General features: G+C 29.8%; 1 protein-coding gene across 4 annotated transcripts; it reads left to right on the forward strand.

Moving 5' to 3' along the window:
• Positions 1–1,755: 1,755 nt before the first annotated feature.
• LOC119688125 (1-phosphatidylinositol 4,5-bisphosphate phosphodiesterase classes I and II) lies at positions 1,756–17,760 on the forward strand (the record flags this gene model as incomplete). Of its 4 annotated transcripts, none has more annotated exon segments than XM_038102779.1 (18): positions 1,756–1,902; positions 7,751–7,888; positions 8,511–8,644; positions 8,727–8,912; positions 8,985–9,182; positions 9,983–10,165; positions 10,236–10,416; positions 11,719–11,950; positions 12,521–12,675; positions 12,749–12,962; positions 13,049–13,206; positions 13,285–13,455; positions 14,080–14,280; positions 14,351–14,681; positions 15,296–15,752; positions 15,814–16,224; positions 17,085–17,229; positions 17,287–17,760. In XM_038102779.1, coding segments are annotated over 18 exon segments (3,918 nt in total), but the record flags the coding sequence as incomplete, so codon positions are not given.
• Between the last annotated feature and the right edge of the window lie 6,937 nt (positions 17,761–24,697).

The following is a 24,697-nucleotide window of genomic DNA, read 5'->3' on the forward strand; positions in this document are numbered from 1 at the left end:
AAAATATACTTATAACATATTTGTAGATTTTGGTTTATGTTTGTATGAATTTTTAACTTGCAATTGTTTTACATTTATTAGAAATATTTTAATATTGAGAGCTTTTGCAGAAAATGTTTGGCATTTAATAAAATAAATATATTAGAGGTGCTCTTATAATATTTTACATACATTTGATTTTTGTTAAATGATTTTTATGTAAAAATTTTTGAAGTAAACTTAAAGTTAAAGAATTTTAATTCTACAAATAGTTAAAGAGCACTTATTTGAAAAAATTCTTTATATACAATAACAACAACAAGAAAAAATCTTAGAAGCATATATATGGACTAGTTTAAGGACTAGTTTTTAGAGACTAGTTTAAAAAAAATACAAACCATTAATTATTGATTATTATTCATTATTGATTTGATTATTGTTTAATCAAAATAGTCTCATATATAATCAACACAGCGATTGAAACGTTTTTTGAAACATATTTTTTAAATATCGATTGGAACTCTTATTAGTCTTTGGGATTCAATCAAATTGTTATTCACTTCAATATTTATTCGATTTATATATTTAAACTTAATTTCGAAATTAATGTAAATTGAACTTATTATCGCAATTTATATCAAATACGAGACAATCTCATTAACTCGTTCATGCAAGCAGTCAATGCTCATCTTAGGTTCTCTATTTATATAGATAAATAAATTCACAGTGGTAGCTAACAAAATACACGAAAGATAAAGACGAAATAAAATAATTTAAATTAAATAATTTAAATTAAGAATTTAAATTAAATAATTTAATTTAGATACCCCTGAAGATGTTGGAAAATAACCAACGAAACGTCGGGTGAAAAAATGAAATAAATTGAATTTTATTTGCATCCTAATAATAAGACCAGAGTAGCCTAATGAAAATTTTAACTTAAAAAATAATTTAAAATAATTCATTATAAATCATAATTTAAATAAATAAATCATCAATCTAATTTTTATTAACAATTAATATAAAAAGGTTTTCGAACAGAAGTGAAACAACAACAAAAATTTATTTTTTTTTTTTAAATTATTTTAATTAATTGAATTTTTGGCTGACCATACAGCTGTTTCGAGTATTGCCAAATACCCTTCATCAGTGGTCTTGGAAATAATTCTTATATTTAATTATTCGTAAATAATTATTTTTGAGACTGCAAGTACCAGGAATCGAACTCGGGTCCTGGTAAATGTGAAGCTCAGAATCAGCGCACCTTAACCAACTGATCCAAAGCCGTACTTGACTTTTTATGTTCGCATATTTTTGTTGGAGTTTTGTTACTTTTGCTATAAAAGTTTTTATTAACAATTTTACTTGCTGTATTTATATATTAGAACGAAATCATAAACCAGCTGTAGAATAATTGAATTAATTAATTAATTATATTTTTTTTTTTTATTTTTAATTGTTAAATCTCAAAACTATTCTATTCGTAGAGCCATTATTTGAAGAATTCAGCTGATTAGTAAAAATATTTTAAAATAATTAAAATTTGTGAGGTTTTATATGTACTATACACACTGTTTCTTATCAGTATTCTCAGTTTAGTTAAGTTTATATAGTTTCTATACTTCCAAGAAAATAACAAGCAAATTCAATAAATAAAACGCGAAATAAAGTCTGTTAAATATTTTATATTTTAATTATTTTCCTATTTATTAATAACTTCTTCCTTCAATTAAATTAAATTAATTAAATAATTTTTTATTTTGTTATTTATTTCAGGATTCGGGCATTGGCACACCAGTCACTATGCGTGTGGACTCCAAAGGTTTCTTTTTATATTGGATTGATCAGAACAATGAGATGGACATACTGGATATTGCCACAGTACGAGACGTTCGTACAGGTCAATACGCCAAAAAACCAAAGGCAAGTGTAAAGCATATTTTTCTTCACTTTCTATTATATAGATGAATATAACATTCTATTATATTCCTACGTGTCAAAAGGGCACATGAACAAAAGTGTATCAAATAGACATTAGTATATTATAGAAGATTATCGTTAGTTCTTAACGATAAGATCGAAAGAATGGGGATATATAGAGATAAATTATGAAAAGAGCTTTCTGTCAAATCCTTTTGTTATCGGTTAATATGTGTTCAAAATAAACTTCACATACAATCATTACCAAAACGGTGGCAACGAGACGTAAATATAGATTTTTATCCAGCGTTCTTGTCTGATGTGTAGAAAAGAAAAAAATATTTCTTGTAGACTTCGACGATTTTGAGGTAACATATATTATCGATGTAACTATAAATAGGCGATTTCTTTTTGTTATATTGATAAAATGTTCAATGAGGTCTATTGAAGCGGTCATGTCCAGCTCAAGTGTTCCTAATTAAAGAAACCGATGACCGCAATTATATCTGTAATAATATTTAAAAAGGTTTGTTTTTAAAAATAATGACTACCTTAAAAGTGTCGTTTTAATCGAAATACTAGATTGATGCCTATTTTTTACAAGTACCAACATTTTGGAAAAGTTAGACTATTCAGTTCTATTAATTTTATTAGTGTTTTAAGTAGTCTCTAGTTGTGTTCTTACGTATAGCTGTGTATATTTTGGGTTACAAATATATTTAGGCTATATTCTTACAAAGTCATAGATACTGAGAAAATATGGGATCATGAATCCTTTATATCATACTTGAGTTGTTCGTCATAAATAGACTAAGACATTTCTGATGCTATTGCTTGGCTATAGTTAGAATTATGTTTTAATACCCGTAAATATTTGGGTATTAGATTTTTAAATTCCTTACACTGTATTCGTTTCTAGTTTGAAAATGAATCTAGTATGAGCATATGTAGGTCTTTTGTATAATAGAATATTATTAGCTAACTACTGATATGAAGCAGTAAAGCGGTCAAATTATTTCGTTTCAAAATATTTTGTATGTTCTTAGCTTGGATATGGTATATATAAGTTCAGTTATTTTGCATAATCATTGATTGAAATAACTGAATTGAAAATATTTACTAGAGGACAATATTTACTGTGAGGGTTTAGTTTTCCATTGACTTCTAATTTTTGTGCTTCCCTATTTCTCTATTGATAATACCATGCATTAATCTGGATTTGGTTATTGAAGATTAGAAAATGGGAAGGAATTGATAGAATTGTCCTATAAACAAAGTTAGCTGGTGAAGCTAGTTAGCTGCAATTGCCCTACTAGTATTTATAGTGGATAACGATCTTTAAGACTCACCCTCTTTTAAAATTAAAATAACGTTTATATATTAATTGTTTTGATTACTGAAAATTAAGGAATTTTCAAGTCAAGGAATTAAATACGTCCTCGACATTGATTTAATATATAAAGTGACATATTCTGTACGCAAGTGTAACGCTCATCTGAACATTCACTTACGAATTGAGTTTCGAAGATAAATCTTGACTTGACAAATCCGTGAAGAAAAACGAATGCCTTAAATCGCTTAATGTGTAAAATAATTAAATAATCAATTCCACAATGTGATATTGAGTTGTAAGTTATTAAACGTATCGTAGGTCTATACCATCTTTGACTTTCAGTTTGGAGGTTAAGGTAATTTTTGAGTCCATTTATTCGAAATCTGACGCTGCTTATATTCCAGATATCCGATATAAAAATCGGATACACAATACAAAACTGCTGTAGTAAAACGAATTGTAAAGTCTATATCTGTTTTAACAATATTTTGAAACCCCGCATGGCTGCTCCTTCTTGACTTAATGCTGTAATGCGGTATCACTTCACGCACCTACCACATAGGTTACATACATTAAGACTGAAAAGTTTTCGGAAATTCTCATTTAAAATTCGCGCGCTGTATATTTTTCGATATTTTAAGTTTATGTAGTTTGGCAGCACTGTCCTTAATTACTATGCCAAAAATGAGCTCGATCTGTCAGACAGTTCGTTTACGGCAGCTGTTGAAACCAGTTCACCTCAGTAGTGCGTTGCGAAATGTCTTCGACGGTCGTACGACCGTCCTGGAAGGCTTTGTACCACTCATAAACTTGAGTTTTCGATAAAACTGATTCCCCATAAGCCTTTTGTAGCATTCGCAACGATTCTGCACACGAAATTTCGTTCGAAACACAAAATTTGATGCAAACTCTTTGTTCAATATTTTTTTCCATTGTTTTTTTCGCAACGCCCTACTGAGGTGAACTGGTTTCAACAGCTGCCGTAAACGAACTGTCTGACAGATCGCGCTCATTTTTGGCATAGTAATTAAGGACAGTGCTGCCAAACTACATAAACTTAAAATATCGAAAAATATACAGCGCGCGAATTTTAAATGAGAATTTCCGAAAACTTTTCGGTCTTAATGTAGGTAATTTTTGCGGTGCTACTTTATATTAGAGAATTAAGCCTGGCATTTAACTATGTAAATTTTTTAGGCACTGTTCGCCTGATGATAAAATCCTTATTATTAAGAATTTTATACATTTTCAATTAGTTTATAATTAATTATTGTTATCCTTGTCACTGTGTCCGATGTGTATGTTCCTTAAATATTGTAGTCTTTGCACGTCTTTTCACGACTTTTCAGTCATTCTCAGTCATTCTCAGTCATTTTCCTCTTAAGAGTTTCTCATAAAAATGTATATTTATAAGTACTTCTACGAATATTCTTTATACGTTTGTCATATTGAAAGGTGTTGTTTCAGGGTAGTTGAATTAGGGAGAAGGTGGGTGAGGGATGCGGGGGTTTGAAAAGCATCTTACGTAGGACGAAAAATTATTGTGCCACAATGTTGTTCATTTTTAAAATTCCAAGGCACATATACATTCATCTGCATATATACTTGTACATATTATTACCAAGTTTTTAATTCCCTGGGGTGAGAGATTTTAATTACCGACAATTTTTAATGTAAATTTTTTATTAAATTTTATAGAATTCTTGCATCCGGTGCGAAGTGTGAATTTTTTTCATATTTTTCGCCCTTTTATTGTTTACAGTTGCGATGAAATTAGTTTATTTTCCATAATTATTTTTACGTTTTATAAGCTAATTAATTTTCTTTGGCCCACTCACGAACATTTTTAATAATCATTTCAGATATGAATCGTTTTATTCTTTTTGTAAATAAACAATAAATTATTTTAAATAACATTTCTGCAAAGTTTTCGCTATTTTTGGTAATTAAACTTATTTTTTTGATATGCACATGAAAGCCAAAAATATTTAAAATCTAATCAAATAATGTTGTAATAAAATGCTATTATGTCTGGGTATTTTTCGGAATAACACCGAACAATAATTTGAATTATTTATATTTTTTGGTTAAAATTTAAATAATTTTAAACATTAACATATTTGGGTTCATCAAAGCAAAATATTTTGCATTTTAAATTTCTTTAGACAATGAACATCAAACACTAAACGTTTAAGTAACAATAGTCCAGTATTGAAAAATATAGTCACACTCTAGAAAGATTAAATAGTTGAAAGAGATGGAAATATACCCTTCTCTTAAATATACCTATATTTTTTTTATTAATTCTACTCTACTATACAATGATTTGAATTAATAAATTTTCGGCTTAAATAAAGACTAGTTTTCCTTAATAATAATTATTATTTTATTATTATTGTTTAGGGGTATGGCACTGCGATCGTCGGGTCCGCAGATGCCCCCTTCTGGGCTTAGAGTAGGTCTCTAAGCCTTGTTGCGTCAATAAAAAGTAGTGTAGAACCTACTTTACAGAGTCTTATTGTCTCTTCCGTAGGGATATACATTCCCAGAAGTCTTTTCTAATCCGACTGATTGGTACAATAGATCTTTTAGGTCGCTGTGTAGTGCAGGGCCTTCTTATTTAGTAATTTCGTAATAATTATTATGTTATTCTTTGTATGTTCTATGCAATTCTTGAGCATTTTAGGTTGTAAGTCACTAAAAGTATTTTAGATTGTGATAGTCTTGGTAGCCTTTCCCAATAGAGTTCTATTTTTTTTCCGTTTAAAAGAATGGCATAGAATCCTTTGCTTAGACCGCAGAAAGGTTTTTTAGATGCTCAAATTCTATTCTAAGAACTTGAATGAAGAATTCAGCTGATCTTCTTCGGGATGCTCAAATCTAATGCTATAAAGAATCGGATTATCTCTTTTACGTTGCTAAAATCCAATTTTATAAACCTTAATCAAGGAAGTGGTTGACCTTGAAATATTCAATAACTGCATCGATAAAATCTGCGGGGATTTTGTGGTAGTTAATGAGCATAAGACAATATTTATGGTCTTAGCCAGAAATATTCATTTCAGCAGAATATTTTTGAAAGTCCTGATTCTTTTTCTCCATTCCGTATATGTGGAAAGTATATTTTGTGGGGGTTTTTAAAGAGTGCGTTTAATTTTAATCCCACCTATTTATATCAGAATATTAAGTTGTTCAGTGAAAAGAAAATATAATTTCACCTGCATTATCTAAAGTAATTAATTAATTCCGATTTCCAACCATCTGCTACTTGTGATTTTTATTGCTCCTAAGAGGTGGGATGAGGGAATGTTGTAATTATGAAAATTTATTTTGAAGATTATTCACACATGTGAAATGAAACGCACTTAATTGAAAAGGATTCCACAATCCGAAAGAAGGCATGTATTTAATATACAATTAAAATTCCTCTTACAAACGTTTTGTGTGGGAGATTATCTGGGTATAATTAAAGAAATGATAATTCTTTGGTTATCAGTTTGCAGAAATTACATTTTCGTTTACATAAATATTTTTGTTGTTATTTATTTTTTTTTCAGTTTTTTTCAGTTTTTTTTACATTTTTAATTTAAATGTGAAGGATTTTGTACACATAAATGTGGAACTCGAACATTTTGCTCGAGGGAATTAAAAAGTTTTCATAGGTTTCGGTTATAGTAGTCGTCGTAGTTTAGTGTGAAGCGTAAATATAATATGGTAAGGCTGCTTCCTAATCTGTGCTTCTGCACCGATGTGGTTGTAGTTCAGGAAATTAAGAATGAATTACGCCCGTTCTCCACACTCCAGAAGTGAATATGTAATTGCATTTTCTGAATGTAATGGAAATGGAATCATAAAAGTAAGAAGTTCCGTCGTTCGCAATGACTTTAAATATAAAATTTTTGTAAATTGGATGCATTTTAAGCTATATTCGGTCGTTGCTGACTACGAGAGACTTGACTGCACAGCGTAGTATATACGAAAAACTATACCCGGTCCTAGCTGACTGCAATATAATGAACTGGGATATAAATTGAATTTGAGTTAAGCTACGTTTGGTTATTGTTGACTGCAATGGAATAAATTTCATGATTTAACTTTTGTTAAGAAAAGTTTGACCCTTTATGACCCTTAATGAGAAAATTTTCAAATTCAAAAACTGTTTATTATTAATTTAGCGAAGTTTTGAACCAATCTTACAGTTGTTTCGTTTTCTATTATAAGTAGTCTTATTATATAATAGTATTGGTTTAATTGTCCATTATTAGTAATTTGGTTTGCTAATGTCAGGAAATGAACCCTGTTAAATCTAAATTTTAGGATCGATTTGACTTAACTTACAAAGCCAATGTACACTTGACTAGCGTTATTTCAAGTCAGATCCATTTATGTTGTATAATCAATTTATTTATGCAGTTTATTCATATGTCACAATTGCATTTGTTGTGCTGTTTCTAGAACAAACGCATAAACCACCGCTATATTAATTTTATAATTAATTTTTATTATTTGTAATTTCAGGATGCGAAGCTGCGTCAGATTGTTACTTTAGGCTCTCAGGATACGCTTGAGGAGAAAACTGTTACTATTTGCCATGGTTGTGATTTTGTTAATATGACATTTGTTAATTTTTGTTGCACAAAAAAAGAAATTGCGCAGGTAAGTAGAGTACAAAATGTATCAAATATGCCAAATAAATTGTTTTCAAGTTAACATTGACAATAACATTTGCTTCTGTCTGTCTGTCTGTCTGTCTGTCAGTCAGTCTGTCTATCTGTCTGTCTATTTGTCTGTACATCTATAATATCTGTAGTCGATTTTCGTAGTTATTTACTCTGTTTTGTATGCAAACTATTTGCTGCAATTCGTCAGAAATTCTGATTGGCTTCTGTTAAAGAAGATATGACTTCTTCAGCATGTATTTGCATCTTCTTGCTGCTGGTTAAATACGAAAAACATTTTCACTCACAACATTGCATTACACACAATTGAGTTTATCCTTGTTAAGATGCAGAACTCCAGTTTCAAACAAGATAAAAAATATGGTTGTTGAGGAAAAATAATAAACATCACTCATACGCCCCAAGGGAATATATTGTTTCTGTACGGTTCTGCTGATGGTAGTCACATTTAACTTTGATCTTAAAATTTCATAATTACTTTTTCAATTATTATTTTTTTAATTTTTATTTTTCGTACATTTATTTAAATTTTCTTAAGTATTTCAATATGTAAATATGTAAATATGTGAATATTTAAAATACTTTTGTAACTTTCTCAGCACTGGTGCGATGAAATTATGAAACTTGCTTATAGTTTAGCACAACTGAATGGCTCAGCCAATATGTTCCTGCTGAAGGCACACACCAAACTCACTCTGCAAGTCGATAAGAGCGATAAGATTCCAGTTAAAAAGTAAGTGACTATATGCAAATAAATCAATAAATTAATTAATTTTTTTAAAATTTATTTATCTCTCATTTCTCTTAATGTTTAGTATCATTAAATTGTTTACACAAAATAAAGAAGATCGCAAAAGGGTGGAAAGAGCGCTGGACAGTACTGGACTTCCTTCTGGAAAAATTGATACATTACCCGCATCCAAATTTCAATTTGAAGATTTTTATAATCTTTATAAAAACCTAACACAACGCACTGAAGTCGAAAAAATCTTCGATGGCATGTATGTCACCTATTTATAATTAATTATCTTAATTTTTCTTTAACATATCTTCATGTTTGAATGGATATTTAGTGTGGGAAATTCGAAAAGAAAGTGTATGACTACTGCGCAACTGGTGGACTTCCTAAATAAAACACAACGTGATCCACGTCTAAATGAGATTTTGTATCCTTATGCGAATACAGCCAGAGCTAAGGAGATCATACAACAATACGAACCAAATAAGTTTAATACGCAGAAAGGCTTATTAAGCTTAGATGGATTTTTAAGGTAAATAGTCATTATAATTAAATTGGTAAGAAGTTCCTGTTATTTTTTGTAACAATAAAGACTATTAGATCACGAGTATAAGAGTACGCGTTCATTGCAAAAAATAATTTCCTTATTATTCTATTCTACCACATATTAAAAGGGTTTACAATTAATATATGTAGTATACTGTTATACGTATTTTGTGTATTAAGTACTCGGATTTATTAACTAACACATCAAAAAATCATAAATTTCTTCGAAGTTATTTTGCCACTTTTAAATAGCATATGGTCCATAGAATGGAATGCAAGTATGTTAGCACTTAAGCCCTCTCTTCATACATTTTATGTAGGCTCATTAAGGTAGGGTTTCCAACTTTATCAGCTATTTTTCTGTTAAGTCTGTAGTCGTCTCAAAACCGGTTTTTTGAAAGTGATGATTTTAAACTCGGATACAAAACATATAGTCATGTCAGAAATATACGTTAAGTTGTTGTCAAAAACTTTTGCATAAAGCCGGCTTTGTGTAAACGCAGCACATTCAAAAGTATGATTATAAAAGCAATATGAAGAGTAATACAAATGATATAACATGGATAACATATTGTAGTACATTACCACCATTATAAAGAAAAAAATTGTGTCGATATCTTTTACGAGCGGGTTTCAAATTATCAATACCGGTTACAATATATATTTTACGACCATATTATAATATCCCGATACCTATTTCTTACTTTTAGACTAACAATTTGAAAATATAAATTAAAAAATTATATAAAGTACTGAGTGAGAGTGAGATTATATTTTATTATTTAGGTACTTAATGTCCGATGACAATCCTATAATGGCACCAAATAAATTAGATTTCTGCGATGACATGGATCAACCTATGTCGCATTACTTCATTAATTCATCTCACAACACATATTTAACAGGCCACCAACTTACAGGCAAATCTTCAGTCGAAATATATCGACAGTGTCTGCTGGCTGGTTGCAGGTAAATAAATTCAATTGTCTTAAATTGAACACCTTTAAATTTAAATTCATATATTAATTATACTTTATAGATGTGTGGAATTAGATTTCTGGAACGGAAGAACAGAGGAGCCCGTAATTGTACATGGTTACACATTTGTTCCTGAAATTTTTGCCAAGGATGTGCTCGAAGCAATTGCAGAAAGTGCATTTAAGACATCAGAATACCCTGTGATATTAAGTTTTGAAAATCATTGCAATCCCAGGCAGCAGGTATATATTCTAATATCATACTAATCGTCCCTTTATATTTTAGTCATCTAATCTTTAACAAGTAGTTGTATAAATAGATGTTTTTATTTTTATATTATTAAATAGCAGTATTGTGTTGTTAGTGAAATAATTTATATGTAGATTTAATAGATATTAAGTAGAAATATTACTAATATAACACCTAATTGGTACATATAATTAGTTTGCTATTACAATATTTATAAAATCATAGTTATAATGAAAGTAGACGAGATCTCTAATTTCATTAAAGACCCCGTACTGCGGACAGCTTCGCATCGATTTGATCATTCAATAATTTCTGTGGGGCAAATTAAGTTGGTCGGCAACTAAGTCTCATAAAATAGTCTATTGTCATCAAAAGAAGATATAAGTGAGATACGAGTAGTTGACAGGTTGAAGTACTGGTTCAATCTCCGTAATAGTTACTACCGTAATAGTTGTACTTCCTCAGTAGCGCCAGTTTACTGGTTGACCATCATTGCCTGTGTTACTTTGTTCTGAAAGAGGAGATAAAATATTGACTCTGTTAGGGTGTGATGTAATGAAGATAAAACTAAGCCAGGAAGACGCTTCAGCCTTTGGTGTAAAGAAAGTCTTGAACGAATTGTTGTTGTTCCAACCTATACCTGTAAAGCAGCAAACATGAATAGCTTACAGGAAGAAGATGCATCGTTTTGGGAACTATATAAGGGGAGTTATTTCATCTGAGTTAAAAGGGGGTATGTATGTAGGTAGAATGCTAGTAGAAGTTAGTCTGGGTTAGTCACTTTGATATTTATAGGAACAGAGATATAATTTAATTTAGTTGAAATTATTGCATAAGAAATAATCGCGTTTTATCGTGATAAGTGGGTGCTAACAAGTTGCTATATTCTGGTCTCACTGCACTGACGAGGCGTTTTTATCCTCGCATCAAATGTCTTAAATCCAGTGTGCCAATAGTCTGGCTTTAAAGAAAGAAAAAAAACAGCAGTGAGTGACCGGTTAAGATCAGTTGCTATCATTAACACTTAAAACGCTCTCGTTGGCAAGCAATATCCTGTTAATTTCAATTTTTGTGCTGAGACCTTCTTTCCATGAATATTCGTATATATTTTTTATATCTTGCAATAAAAAATCTACACTCGTGGAGTTTAGTAAGGCATTAATTAGTTAAATAATTTATGTACTTTAATAGCATAATGTAGGTAGATATATATTTTGCTATAATTAGAATTAAATAATTTAATCATTTTTATTTGTTAATAGTAATATAATTCGAACTCATTTTCCATAAATTAGGCTAAAATTGCCAATTACTGCCGTGAAATATTTGGTGATATGTTGCTAGATAAACCGCTTGACTCACATCCGCTTGAACCCAATGTTGATTTGCCACCACCCGCGCTTCTCAGGCGCAAAATAATTATTAAAAATAAGAAGAAACATCATCACCATCATCATCATCACCACAAGAAAGGAGTGGCACTAGCTATGCCAACAGCAGTCAATAAACTAACTTCCACAAATTCAGGTAAGTTATGCCAACTCTAAGGTTTGCTTCACAATGCATAATGAGTATTTAAAATTTCTAATAAAGAATTTAAAAAAGTAATGTATAATGTCTACATAGAATAAATAACCTTTCTGCAAAACCAATAATCGCATTGAACCACAAATGTGGTCACTTCTCTTCTCACTTCTGGCAAAGGAAAGGAAGAGGGACAGGATTTGGTGCATTGTAAAAAACAATAAGGAAAACAACTTTTAGTTTAAAATTATTGTTTGCTTTTGATCTGAGTGGTGTGCAGAAAATGTGAACAATTATCATAGAGTAGTTGGAGGAAGTAGGATGTATCTTTTTTACGATTCTTTGTATTCACTTGCCATTAGTTCTGTGTTACTGCTATTGCATTTATAGAAATTTTTGCTTATCAATTATTTGCAAATTTCCTCATATACAAAAGAACTCGAAGCAAAATGTATTTTTGGCTAGCGTAAAGTGTATTTGTAGCTTAACAAGTATAAATAATCTTTAGTAGATGTTTTAATTAAATATTTTGAACACGTATGCAAAAAAAAATAAAACCAACTTTTTCTTTAGTGGATGCCAGTAGCAAAGGAACAGTCATCGCACCAGTTGTACCGCAACAAGTTCTAGTACAAGACGATAACGCAGCAACACCGCCACCGCCAGTAATTACAGGAAACGGAGACATAGGCGGCATTACTAGTACAAATCACGCACCATCTCTACAAGTAACAAAAAATTATAAAAAAAGGGAATTTTTTTTTTTACACTAATAATGCTTGTATTATACTGATTTCTTAGCAAATACGGCAGAGTTCAAAAGATAGCACTGGATCATCTGATACGGATAGTTCTAGCGATGATGAGTCCATGCCTAATACAACACCCAATCCTCCAAGTGGCAATGAACCTCCACCAGAGAAGGCACAAAAAGAAACTGAAGCTGGCGCAGAAATATCAGCACTGGTCAATTATGTGCAACCAATACATTTCAGTTCATTTGAAAATGCAGAAAGTAAGATCAAAATCAAAAATAAATCTATTATATGTCTATTATTTAGTATAGGTATAATTTTGTATAAAAATGTTATATTCTTCTAGAGAAAAATCGTTGTTATGAAATGTCCTCCTTCGATGAAAAACAAGCTACAACCTTACTTAAAGAACGACCCATTGAATTTGTCAACTATAACAAACATCAGTTATCTCGTGTTTACCCAGCGGGTACACGTTTTGATAGCTCCAATTTTATGCCACAAGTAAGTTTACCCATTCGAAATTTTTTCTAATTGATATATACACCAATATAACCCATGTATTATTGTAACTAATCTTAGCTTTTCTGGAATGCTGGTTGTCAACTCGTTGCATTAAACTTCCAAACTCTTGATTTGGCTATGCAATTGAATTTAGGAATTTTCGAATATAATGGGCGCTCTGGTTATCTGCTTAAACCCGAGTTTATGCGACGTACAGATAGGCGCTTAGATCCATTCGCTGAGAGCACGGTATCTACATAAACATTACATTAAGACTGAAAAGTTTTCGGAAATTCTCATTTAAAATTCGCGCGCTGTATATTTTTCGATATTTTAAGTTTATGTAGTTTGTCAGCACTGTCCTTAATTACTATGCCAAAAATGAGCGCGATCTGTCAGACAGTTCGTTTACGGCAGCTGTTGAAACCAGTTCACCTCAGTAGTGCGTTGCGAAATGTCTTCGACGGTCGTACGACCGTCCTGAAAGGCTTTGTACCACTCATAAACTTGAGTTTTCGATAAAACTGATTCCCCATAAGCCTTTTGTAGCATTCGCAACGATTCTGCACACGAAATTTCGTTCGAAACACAAAATTTGATGCAAACTCTTTGTTCAATATTTTTTTCCATTGTTTTTTTCGCAACGCACTACTGAGGTGAACTGGTTTCAACAGCTGCCGTAAACGAACTGTCTGACAGATCGCGCTCATTTTTGGCATAGTAATTGTCCTTAATTGCTGCCAAACTACATAAACTTAAAATATCGAAAAATATACAGCGCGCGAATTTGAAATGAGAATTTCCGAAAACTTTTCGGTCTTAATGTATATATAAATTATAAAAAAATATTGAAAAATAATTTTTTGATTTTAGGTGGATGGTATTATTGCGGGCACTGTTTCTATAACAGTACTCTCTGGTCAGTTTCTCACCGATAAACGTGTTGGCACTTATGTAGAAGTGGACATGTTTGGCTTGCCAGCAGACACAGTGAGGAAAAAATTTCGTACAAAAATTGTACGTGAAAATAGTATGAATCCAGTATTCGATGAAGAACCTTTTGTGTTTAAGAAGGTAACGCTCTTTGCTATCGATTGGACTAATGTAATTGATTCCAAATGGTTTATATTTGTATTACCCGAAGGTTGTATTACCCGAATTGGCTAGTATACGTATTGCTGCTTATGAGGAGAGTGGAAAATTTATTGGCCATAGAGTCTTGCCAGTTATTGGACTTTGCCCTGGTTATCGGCATTTAAGCTTACGTTCAGAGATTGGGCAACCTATAGCGCTAGCATCGCTGTTTTTATGTATTGTCGTAAAAGATTACGTGCCCGATGATTTGTCAAACTTTGCCGAAGCTTTAGCTAATCCCATCAAGTATCAAAGTGAACTAGAGAAACGCGATAAACAATTAGCTGTGCTAACTGAGGACACTGAGCCTGTGCCCGTCGAAGAAGACAATACAAATTCATGTAAGTTAAAGCAATGGTCAGACTACAAGGATGGTTTTATCTTTGAGTAAAGAAATGAAAGAAAGAAAAGAAAGTTCTTACTAACAGAATTCGTCGAACCATTGAAATATTCTAAAAATATTAAATAGGTCTATGTATGCATGATATTAACTAGCGTTTGCCAATTTCGCATTAAAATTTAATCAATGGGAAGTGGGCAACGTGAAAGCAGATAATGTGGAAGTGGGTTTATAATTAATAAAAATTTAATTTGTTTTTATATAATTACTAAGTTTTTATAAATTTGTTTCATTAAATTTTTAGTTATTAGTTAAAAGTGCAACTTGTCACGCCTATTAATTATTTTTAATAGTTTATATCACATATTTATTTGTTAATTTATTTAAATTTATTAAAATTATTCATTTATTTCAATAATTTATTACAATTTTTTTTATAATTTTCATTAATTTCTTTTTACGAAACCTGATTTTTTTAATACTGGATTCTTCAACTTACGACGTACTTCCAACTCTGGTTTAAATAAACCCAATGTGACGAAAACAAAACTTTAAAATTCCAAAAATAAATTCCCTCTAAACATCTGTTTAACTTTACAAACTTAACCAACATAGTCGTTTTTGTACAAGTAGGTGGTCAAAAGAAAGAGCTGCGCCCAATCGAATCAATAACAATGAGTCCTAAACACCGTACAAGTATTACAGCAGCTTCGGCAATGAGTGTCGAAGTTCAAAATGATCAGGATATGGCAGATAGTGCCTCTGGTGTTGTATATAGTATTCAGCATCAGCATTCGTTGGACCAGTCGGTGCAAACCTCAATAAGGCAGGTGGAATCATCGCAGTTTGATGTAGAACCCGTTGTAGCGGAACCACTAGAAAAGATACTTGAACATAAATTGGTGCGTGAAAAACGGCTCGAGATGGAGAAAAAACTCGATACGTTACGAAAGAAACATGAGAAGGAAAAAGTAAAAATCGCTGGACAAAAATTAAGCCCACTGGAAGGCAGCAAGAAGCCAAAGTTTGCAATAACCAATAAACTTGTAAAAAGGCTGAGCAATAAAAGTCTGTAAGTATGCATCCACGCCCCAAAATAATCGGGTGTTACTTATAATTAACATTACAAACAGCAATTGCTTTTCTCCTAGCGATCCAACTATTGAAATACCACCATGCTTACAAGACCATGGCACGCATAGCGATGAGGGTAACAAGGCACCAGTACCAGCACCAGCAGCAACAGCAACAACCGACACAGATGACGCAGTTACACCGGCAGCTTCACGTACACAGTATGAACGTCTCCTCATATCATGCCGGGATTATTCAAGTCAATATCGTGAAATACAAGAAAAGTATCATAGCACAATTTATGCTACAGCCGATAAAATCCTAAAAGCATCACAGGCCAATCAAATAAAACAACTCAAGGCAACATTAGACAGGGTGACAAGTGAAGTGATGCACCAATTGCAGGAAGCACGACGTAATGAGGTTAAAAACTTGGCAGCAGTGCATAGAGATCGTGATGAATTGGTTAGGTAAGAAATAATATCTATTATTATATTATTTATTTAAATGTAGAGTATATAGAGTATAAAATGTAAATGTCGATGTAGAGTATATATACATGCTATCGTTTAATTTTTGTAAGTTTAGTGTTGTACTAGTAATGTTATTGGTAAATTCTACAATAGTATCTTTTTGAAATCCAAACGAATTAGCAATCTCAATTAAAGATTGATCAATAATCAACTAATATAAAACAAAACAATAAACGAAAGAAGAAAAAAAAAAGAAAAAATTGCATTTCAAAATCAAAATCTAGTGAGCAGAAAAACGTCAACCCAACCCTTCCCAATCCTTCTTACCAGATACACTAATCTTTCTAAATTCTCGCCAATTTTTCTATTCTTTGTTGAAAATTCTATGCCAAATCTCATTTTTCATTGTCATTCCATCTAACATATGGTAAGCTGGATATGTCGTCTGTTTTCTGGGCAAAGCTCAAAGCTCAAAGCACTCTTAATAGTCTTTAAAAAGTTTCAAGAGTTTGATTCTTCGTAATGCATTTTATTTTGAATTATACGTAACAAGGTTTGAAGAGTCACTTTTCTGGACAACTGACCCAGCGCCGTAGTTGACTTCTGTTGTTATAATTTGAAGTTTTTTTAATTTGTTGTCAATATTGAGTGACAAATCCATTTTCTCTACTGTATTAAAACGAACACATAAACCACCGCTATACATAACTGAATTAACAATTACAGTTTTATTGTTGAAAACTAGTGCTATTCTTTCGTTGGAACCTTTTAATTTAAACATATTATCTTAAAGATGTATAGTATTTTTTATTTTATTTAAAATTTTTCTAAATTCATATGAATTTGTTTTTCCATAGAATGAAAAGAGAAGTAGCGAGCTCAGTTGTGGAACGTGGCGTAGCTGAACGCGTGCGTCTAACACAAACTTATGAAAAGCGTACGGATGATCTATCAAAACAACATGAGACTGTTCGCAATGCCTTAGCCGAACATAATACAAAGGTTTGTTCTGTTAATATGTATATATGCATGTATATATATAAATATATATATTTTTAGGCACGACAAATTCTTGAAAAGGAAGCAGACTCAAGAACTTGTGTATTCGGTAATGGATTTTTGGTGCTCTTTAACAGCAACTTCGGAACGGGTATTAGTAGCGGAGGCAGTTGCAGTAGTAATATGAATGTAGCCACCACCAATACGAGTAGTTGCTCCTCGACACTTGCAACAGGAAATAATTTCAATCTGAATTTAAGTGCTGACGATGCTACCACCGCATCCATCTCACCAGCTCGTTCCAGCAACAACATAAGTAGTGGTGCTGCAGCTTAGTCATAAAAGTCAATGGATTTTGACTATTTAGAATTTCCCTATTTATATAGAAAATAAAAAAAAACAGTATTTCAAATTGAAAATGTTCAAGATTCCAGTTTTCAATATTAAAAACACTAAGTTAGCGAAAAGTTACAAAAGTTACTAAAGTTAATTTCTCGTATCTGATGAATCTTAATTCGAAATTTAAGTAATTCAAGTGGTTGTCTATAAAACTTTACAAAGTAAAAAATTAAAAAAATTAATTTTAAAACAAAAAAAAAAGATTTCTACAAAATGTGTAATAAGAAACCAACAAATTCACAAACAAAAAAATTTAAATTCAAATTAAAAATAAGCAGAAGATTTACTCAAACTCAGATAAAAAAATTTCTAATTTCAATTGTTTTTTTTATGTTTTACTTTTATTTTAGAATTTATTTATTTAAAAAATATCTTTTTTGCTTTTAATTTTTTTTGATTAGTTTCAATTATGTTTTTATTATTTAAAAGTTTTTTATTTTTTTTGTATTATTTTTTTATTTTATGTTGTTATATTATTTTGCTATATTATTTTTTTATTTTATTTTGTTATATTATTTTTTTATTTTATTTTGTTATATTATTTTTTTATTTTATTTTGTTATATTATTTTTTTATTTTATTTGTTATATTATTTTTTTTACTTTTTTTTATTTTTTGTTATTTTTGTTTATATTTTTTTTATATTTTTTTATATATTTTTTTTATATATTTTTTTTATAAAGAGGTTGTTCGAACAGTAGTGAACTACAAGAACAAAAATTCATTTTATATTATTTTAATTAATTGAATTTTTGGCTGACCATACAACTTTTTTTAAATTTATTTTATTTTTTTATTATATTTTATTTTTTTTTGTTTTGATTTTTTATGTTTTTAATTTTTTTTATAGTTTTTAATATTTATTGTGGTTTATTTTTTTCTTTTTTTTTTGGTTTTAAATTTTTTTTATTAAATTTTAATATTAATATTTTATCTTCTTCTGTTTTGTTGTTAATATACAAATTTTTCGTTTTGTTTATAATTACAATATAAGTAATGTTTTTAAATGATAAATGTTGTTTAGGTGTTATTTCGTTTTAACGGAAATGGTTGTTTAAAATTAAAGTGTATCATTCTTTATTAAAACAGAATGCAACAAAACTAGTCCTTAATTAAATGGAATCTCATAATTATGTACATACATAAACGTATTGACGTATTGACGTATTGACGTATAGACGTATAGACGTATACACGTATAAACAAAAGATAACAAAAATTACTTTTATTATAAATGTTAGAGCATATTTTATTCAATTAGAACAAATTATATTAAAAAATATGATAAAATTGATATAATCTCTAGAAACTTGCGCTTGTATCTTGTAACTTGTATCCTTTCTCTTTATATTCATATTATTGTGTCTATTATTGTATCTATTATTGTATCTATTATTGTATCTATTATTGTATCTTATCTTATTATCTTATCTTACGCATAATGTAAAACTTTTTGGTTTCCATTTTGTATTTGTGCTATGAATGTATCTAAGCAGCTAAAATGTTGTATAAAAATAAGTAAAGCGGTGGCTAAAGCGATCGATATTATTTAGTATTATAGATATTTAAAGTGAATAATAGAATATCATTTCTTTCGTTTAGAAAGTAGTCTTTACTGTTTACTATTTACTGTTTACTGTTAAGTGCACATAATGAATATGAATATGAACAACTGTCCTATTTTAGTATAGATTTGTATGTGTGTTATTTTGTTTATTTATTTAATTATCTGTTTAAGTTTTCGATTATGCTTTGTTAAATTCTAAATCTATCTATTAATCTATGTGTCTATGAAACTTATGAAACTGTTAACTGTTAATTGTTAAGAGGAACAGCAAATTTAATGTGTAAACAAACAAAAAAAAAAAAAATCAAATTGTGCAATTACTTGTTTTTTGTTTTGAACTATATTTATTTGTACATCCACGATTACCAAAGCCTTTTAGCACTTAGTGTAAACGTAATATGTGGCATATCAACTGTCGTGAGCAAGTTTGTTGCATAGCAACTCTTGGCATTTTTGACTGACAATCACGCTTGAAGCACACGCATAAACTGAGGGTGTTGATCGTTGTCTGATCATACAGGCATTAAGATCACTTGAAATCGAACCTTTTATGTGGAATCCATCATTCTAAACACTTAGATAGTTTCTATTTCTAAAATAACTCAAAAATTGAAAATAGGTAATTCAGATAACGTGACATATATTCTAAAACATGTAGTTTTAGTAGTTTTAGTTTGCCATTTTGAGCAAAACTAGTCGAAAACGTTCAATAATTAGAACTAGTTATCCGTTTATAAATCGATTACAAGAAAAAAACATGACAAAAAATGAACTATCTTTAATTTATTATTTAATTTTATAAGAGTTTAATATTCTTGATCAGTTGATAATACCGAGCTCACATCAATCAATTAGTTCGGATTGTTTCTTTATGCTAGCAAAAAGTATCTGAAATATTATTAACACTCTTCACAAAATACAAATATCTAGATTAGATGAAAGATAATGTGTTATGTATTCTTTGCTCTTGTTAAATGCTTGTTCAAGTATTTATGAGCATTTAATTAAATTTTATTAATACATATTAATAGTAGCAAACACTGACGTAGCCAAAGGGAATGCACGCAGCAATGACCCTGCCATACGGCCCTTTCTAAATACGATTTAACGATGGCAAAGGTGTATGTTCAGTCCGTTTTGTGTACCCTTTGTAAAAAGTTTTACCAAAAATTTTGTTTTTATTATAAAAGTGTCAAATAGTTTAAAAAATTGCTGCAACTCTCATTCCTTGCCGAGTCACTCCAGTTTCTGGCTACAGTAATGGTAACAAACTCTTCAGTTTGATTCAAATAAAACGGTAGTGCGAATGTGGGAAGATATTGCAAAACACAAAGATGTACACCCATAATTTTCTGCTAGTTGCATTAAGCCAATTTATATATTCTCTTAGTTCCAAGCATTGCCGGGTCTACGTCCCCGAGTTACTCGACGACCAAGTTCCGTTCAGCACCCCCCAAAGACACTACACAAGCAAGTCCCAGCGGGTTACTACAACAACAACAACACATATTCTCTTAGAGCTACACAACCATATTTATACTTTCACATTTTGTTTCATCTTTAAACTTTTAACAAATCATCGTAAAGTCTCAATTTTTAGTTTATAACTAACTATGGTCTATGGTTTCCATATGGTCTATTGAATACTCAGCAGCAACGTGTTGTTTGTGAGTGATCAATGGCAGTAACTCCTAAGCTGGTCTGGTCTATTGTTATACCATTCATATTTCATTAAAATCTTGATTTTCTTTACGATCAATTTAACTTTTCATTCGTACAATTGCCAAGAATGCGTCTCTATGTAGTCTCATCAAAGAGAGTGTTTCAAGTATAGTAAACATATACATATATATATCGTTGGATTTGATTATACAGGCGTATAGGCATATCTATACCCGTTTACACTATATTTACACTATACAGAAGAATAAAAAAAATAAAAAAGAAAATTACAGAAAAGATAAGATAAGATAGTATTGTAATTGCTCACTCACCAATGAATTCAGTGCCTGGTTATGCCCATGGTCCCAACTAAATCCTTCGATATCCTGAATACCGAACTTTTAGACACATTAAAAAATATCTTTTTGGACGGACATACCACCTTAGATGTTGTAATTGCTTTAATTAAAATGCATGCTTCAAGTCTATTTTCTTTTAGGGATTTTAGCAAAATTATATTGAAGAATGCGTTTAAGTGTGTTTGTTTATTGTGTATGTGTGTGTGTGTTTGCATGCCATGAGATCTATATGTGTCTTGATAATTGATAATTGATTGTTTATAGAATTTAAAAGTAAAATATCTCGGTGTTAGTTGAAATTGAAATAAATATATCTCTAGGTGTTGTTGTTGATGTTATGAATAACTTAAAATTACTTATAACAATTTATATATAAAAATTATTCTAAAATATATATATGGTGATTTAAGATGGGCATTTGTTCCCCACACAAAACAGAGAGAAATTTATAAATTTATTTAAAGCTGCCCATAAAAAAAATAAACCATATCAGGCTTATGCAAGAGGAGTAAGTAGAGCTGGACATTTCTCTAACGAATCTTTTCTGTCAAGATTTTATTAGCCACAGTGCTAGAATATTTTTTTTTGTGTTTTACTCTAAATGCATTTTTATAATTTAGCAAATTATAAAACCTTAATTATTTCTAAAATTTAAAATTATTTTACTATACAATACATATAATATATTCTTTAAGATCTAATGAGTTTGGATAACATCACATGTAATGTGTAATGTGAGTATGTAATGTGTTAAGTCCGTAAAGGTATTTACCATTATTATACACTATAAAGATACAGTTGACATTTTTTTCAATGAGTACAAAATATGTGTGTCACATATAGAAGATATGTCAACAGAGATCTGTATAAACATGAAAGGCACATGTAGTATTAAGCTTCAGAGTGATTATCACCATTTGATCCGGACACACATTCGACTCTTAATGAAGTGATTAGTGCTTATTTACAAAAAAATCGTCTTGCAGATCGATTCTTTGAGAATATATATATATATATAAATATATAATGCTTTATAGATGTAGACCAAGATTTAGACGAAAAACCAAATGTGTAATATAGTGGAACGGTCTTAACAAATTGTATTGAGTAATTGTACTCAGGGCTATTCTCTTCAGCGTTTGTGGAGAATGGTATACTGGGAACCCCCTCTTATACAGATTAATTTTCAAATAAAACTAAAAATAAAAAAGTCAAATAGTTTTAAAAATTGCTGCAACTCTCATTCCTTGCCGAGTCACTCCAGTTTCTGGCTACAGTAATGGTAACAAAGTCTGCAGTTTGATTCAAATAAAACGGTAGTGCGAAAGAAATAAACCCCTAGGGAACTTGTTTGTACCTATGAAAAGAAAATACCATCAGAGCTTGTCTAACAATATAAAGATTGGATTGAAGATGCTTAAATTACCGAGGTACCTAATTCAATTAATGGTGCTATATAATAGTTAATGTATGGCTTTTAGGACGAAACTAATTTATTGGTATTGAAAAAATAACAATTTGCAAGATATATGTTTGTTTTCTGGGCTTCTTTTCATTGTTATGTTTAGGTTAGCTCAGGTATTCTTTTTATAATTAAATTATTAACACTACATTCACTGAAACCCTCTTCTACTAGTACAATGTAAAGTTTTTCTACAAAAATGATTCGAGGTCTTGAATAATAAGTAACCAATAAACTCGAATTTGATATTTAGAGTTCATTTTGACACTACAAAGTATATATATTTACGGATATATATCTATTTGATACTATACAGAACCATACCGATTTATGTGACCCATTTATATATTTTCACATTTCAAGAAATCTTGTCTTATATATCAATACAATAATTCTAACACTGGAATAAAATGATGGATATATTTTCAAAGATTAGAGGTTTCTTTGCCTTTTTTTCATCATATTTATCAACATATTTAGAGTGCTCTTCATTTCATCCATATGTTTGCTTTAAGCAAATTCACTATAGAACTATAAAATTTATGTCCTCTCTAATGAAAATGTTGTAGGAAAATATTAAATGGTTTGTGGGGCTAATTCCAGACATATAGAATATCTAATTCGGTCGATATTGACATATTAATAGATTTTAAATTTAATTTTTTATTAAACAATTGCCGTTAATTGAAATTATTAGATATAAGCAAAATTGTATAATTATGCAAATAAAAATCTTATTCAAATATTATTGTCATTTGAAGCCACTTCCGTTGGTTCATCAAATAATTCTTGTATAAAAATATACATTAGTAACATAAAGTATTTATATATACACATGTGTGAATATTATAAATATAGATCAATTTAATAAAAATACTCTACTAACAAAACAAAAAAAAAAAAAAAACTCAACTGAATTTAAGTATTCGGTCAAACTATACGATATCTAAGAAATGGGTTTCTATAGGTTACCAAAAATTTATCTTATCAAAGTATTTAAAATTAGGAAATTAATAATAAATTTATAATTCAAATTAAAGAAAAATTAATAATTAAATTTTAAAATTAAAATAAAGATTTGTTTTGTGTTCACATTCCCGAATTTTTAAAGGTTTGAGAATATATAGATGGAAAGTTCTTGAGAGAGATAAATCGGAAAATCGGTAAAAAATATTTGGAGATATAGAAAAGTGCAAAGTTTTTAAAAATCGGTTAGATGGAGTTTTAAGTGCACGTTAAGAGAAAATTCAATAGAATTATTAAAGTAACTAATTAATTAATATATTTAAAATTATGGATTAACATAAAATATATTTGTTATATCACATTAAATACTTGTATATGTGTGTGTTGAGTTTTTTTATGAATATTTAATAAATTGTGACTATTAAATTATAAATAAACTTATATTTATGTTTTGGTGTTGTGTAATATCAATATAAATAAATATAATTCAAAATAATAATTATGATGATGATATCTAATATTATTGTAATAATATAAAAAAATTATAATAGCAAATCAATTTGAAAAACCAAATACAAAATAATTAAATATTTAATTCGATTAAATTAATTTATTTACTTTAAGGTTTTTTCCATAAGGTATTCATTTAAATAAATAGCAAAGATGTTTTTGAAATAACTCATTAAGACATAAGAAGTCAGATAATAGCAGTTAGATAATAACAGTAAGGTAATAGCAATTAGATAATAGCAGCTAGATAAAAGCAGTTAGATAAAGGCAGTTAGATAATAACAGGTAATAGCAGTTAGATAATCGCAATTAGATAATGCAGCTAGATAAAAGCGACACTGGCACTATTTTAGAGTCGTTAGACTTAAGTGGTAATTTCAATGAAGAGATGGTCCATTGTACGTATGAAGAATAGTTTGGTTTTTTCAATAGGCAACATAAGTTGGTGAGCATAATTTGATGATGTCACAGAACAAGTCCTAAGCGACGCAGAATAAGGATTATTCTGTTGAAGATGGGTGGAAAGTGTTCAGGATAGTATATACC

Source organism: Teleopsis dalmanni, chromosome X (assembly GCF_002237135.1).
Source record: "Teleopsis dalmanni isolate 2A chromosome X, ASM223713v2, whole genome shotgun sequence".
Classification (NCBI taxonomy): domain Eukaryota; kingdom Metazoa; phylum Arthropoda; class Insecta; order Diptera; family Diopsidae; genus Teleopsis; species Teleopsis dalmanni.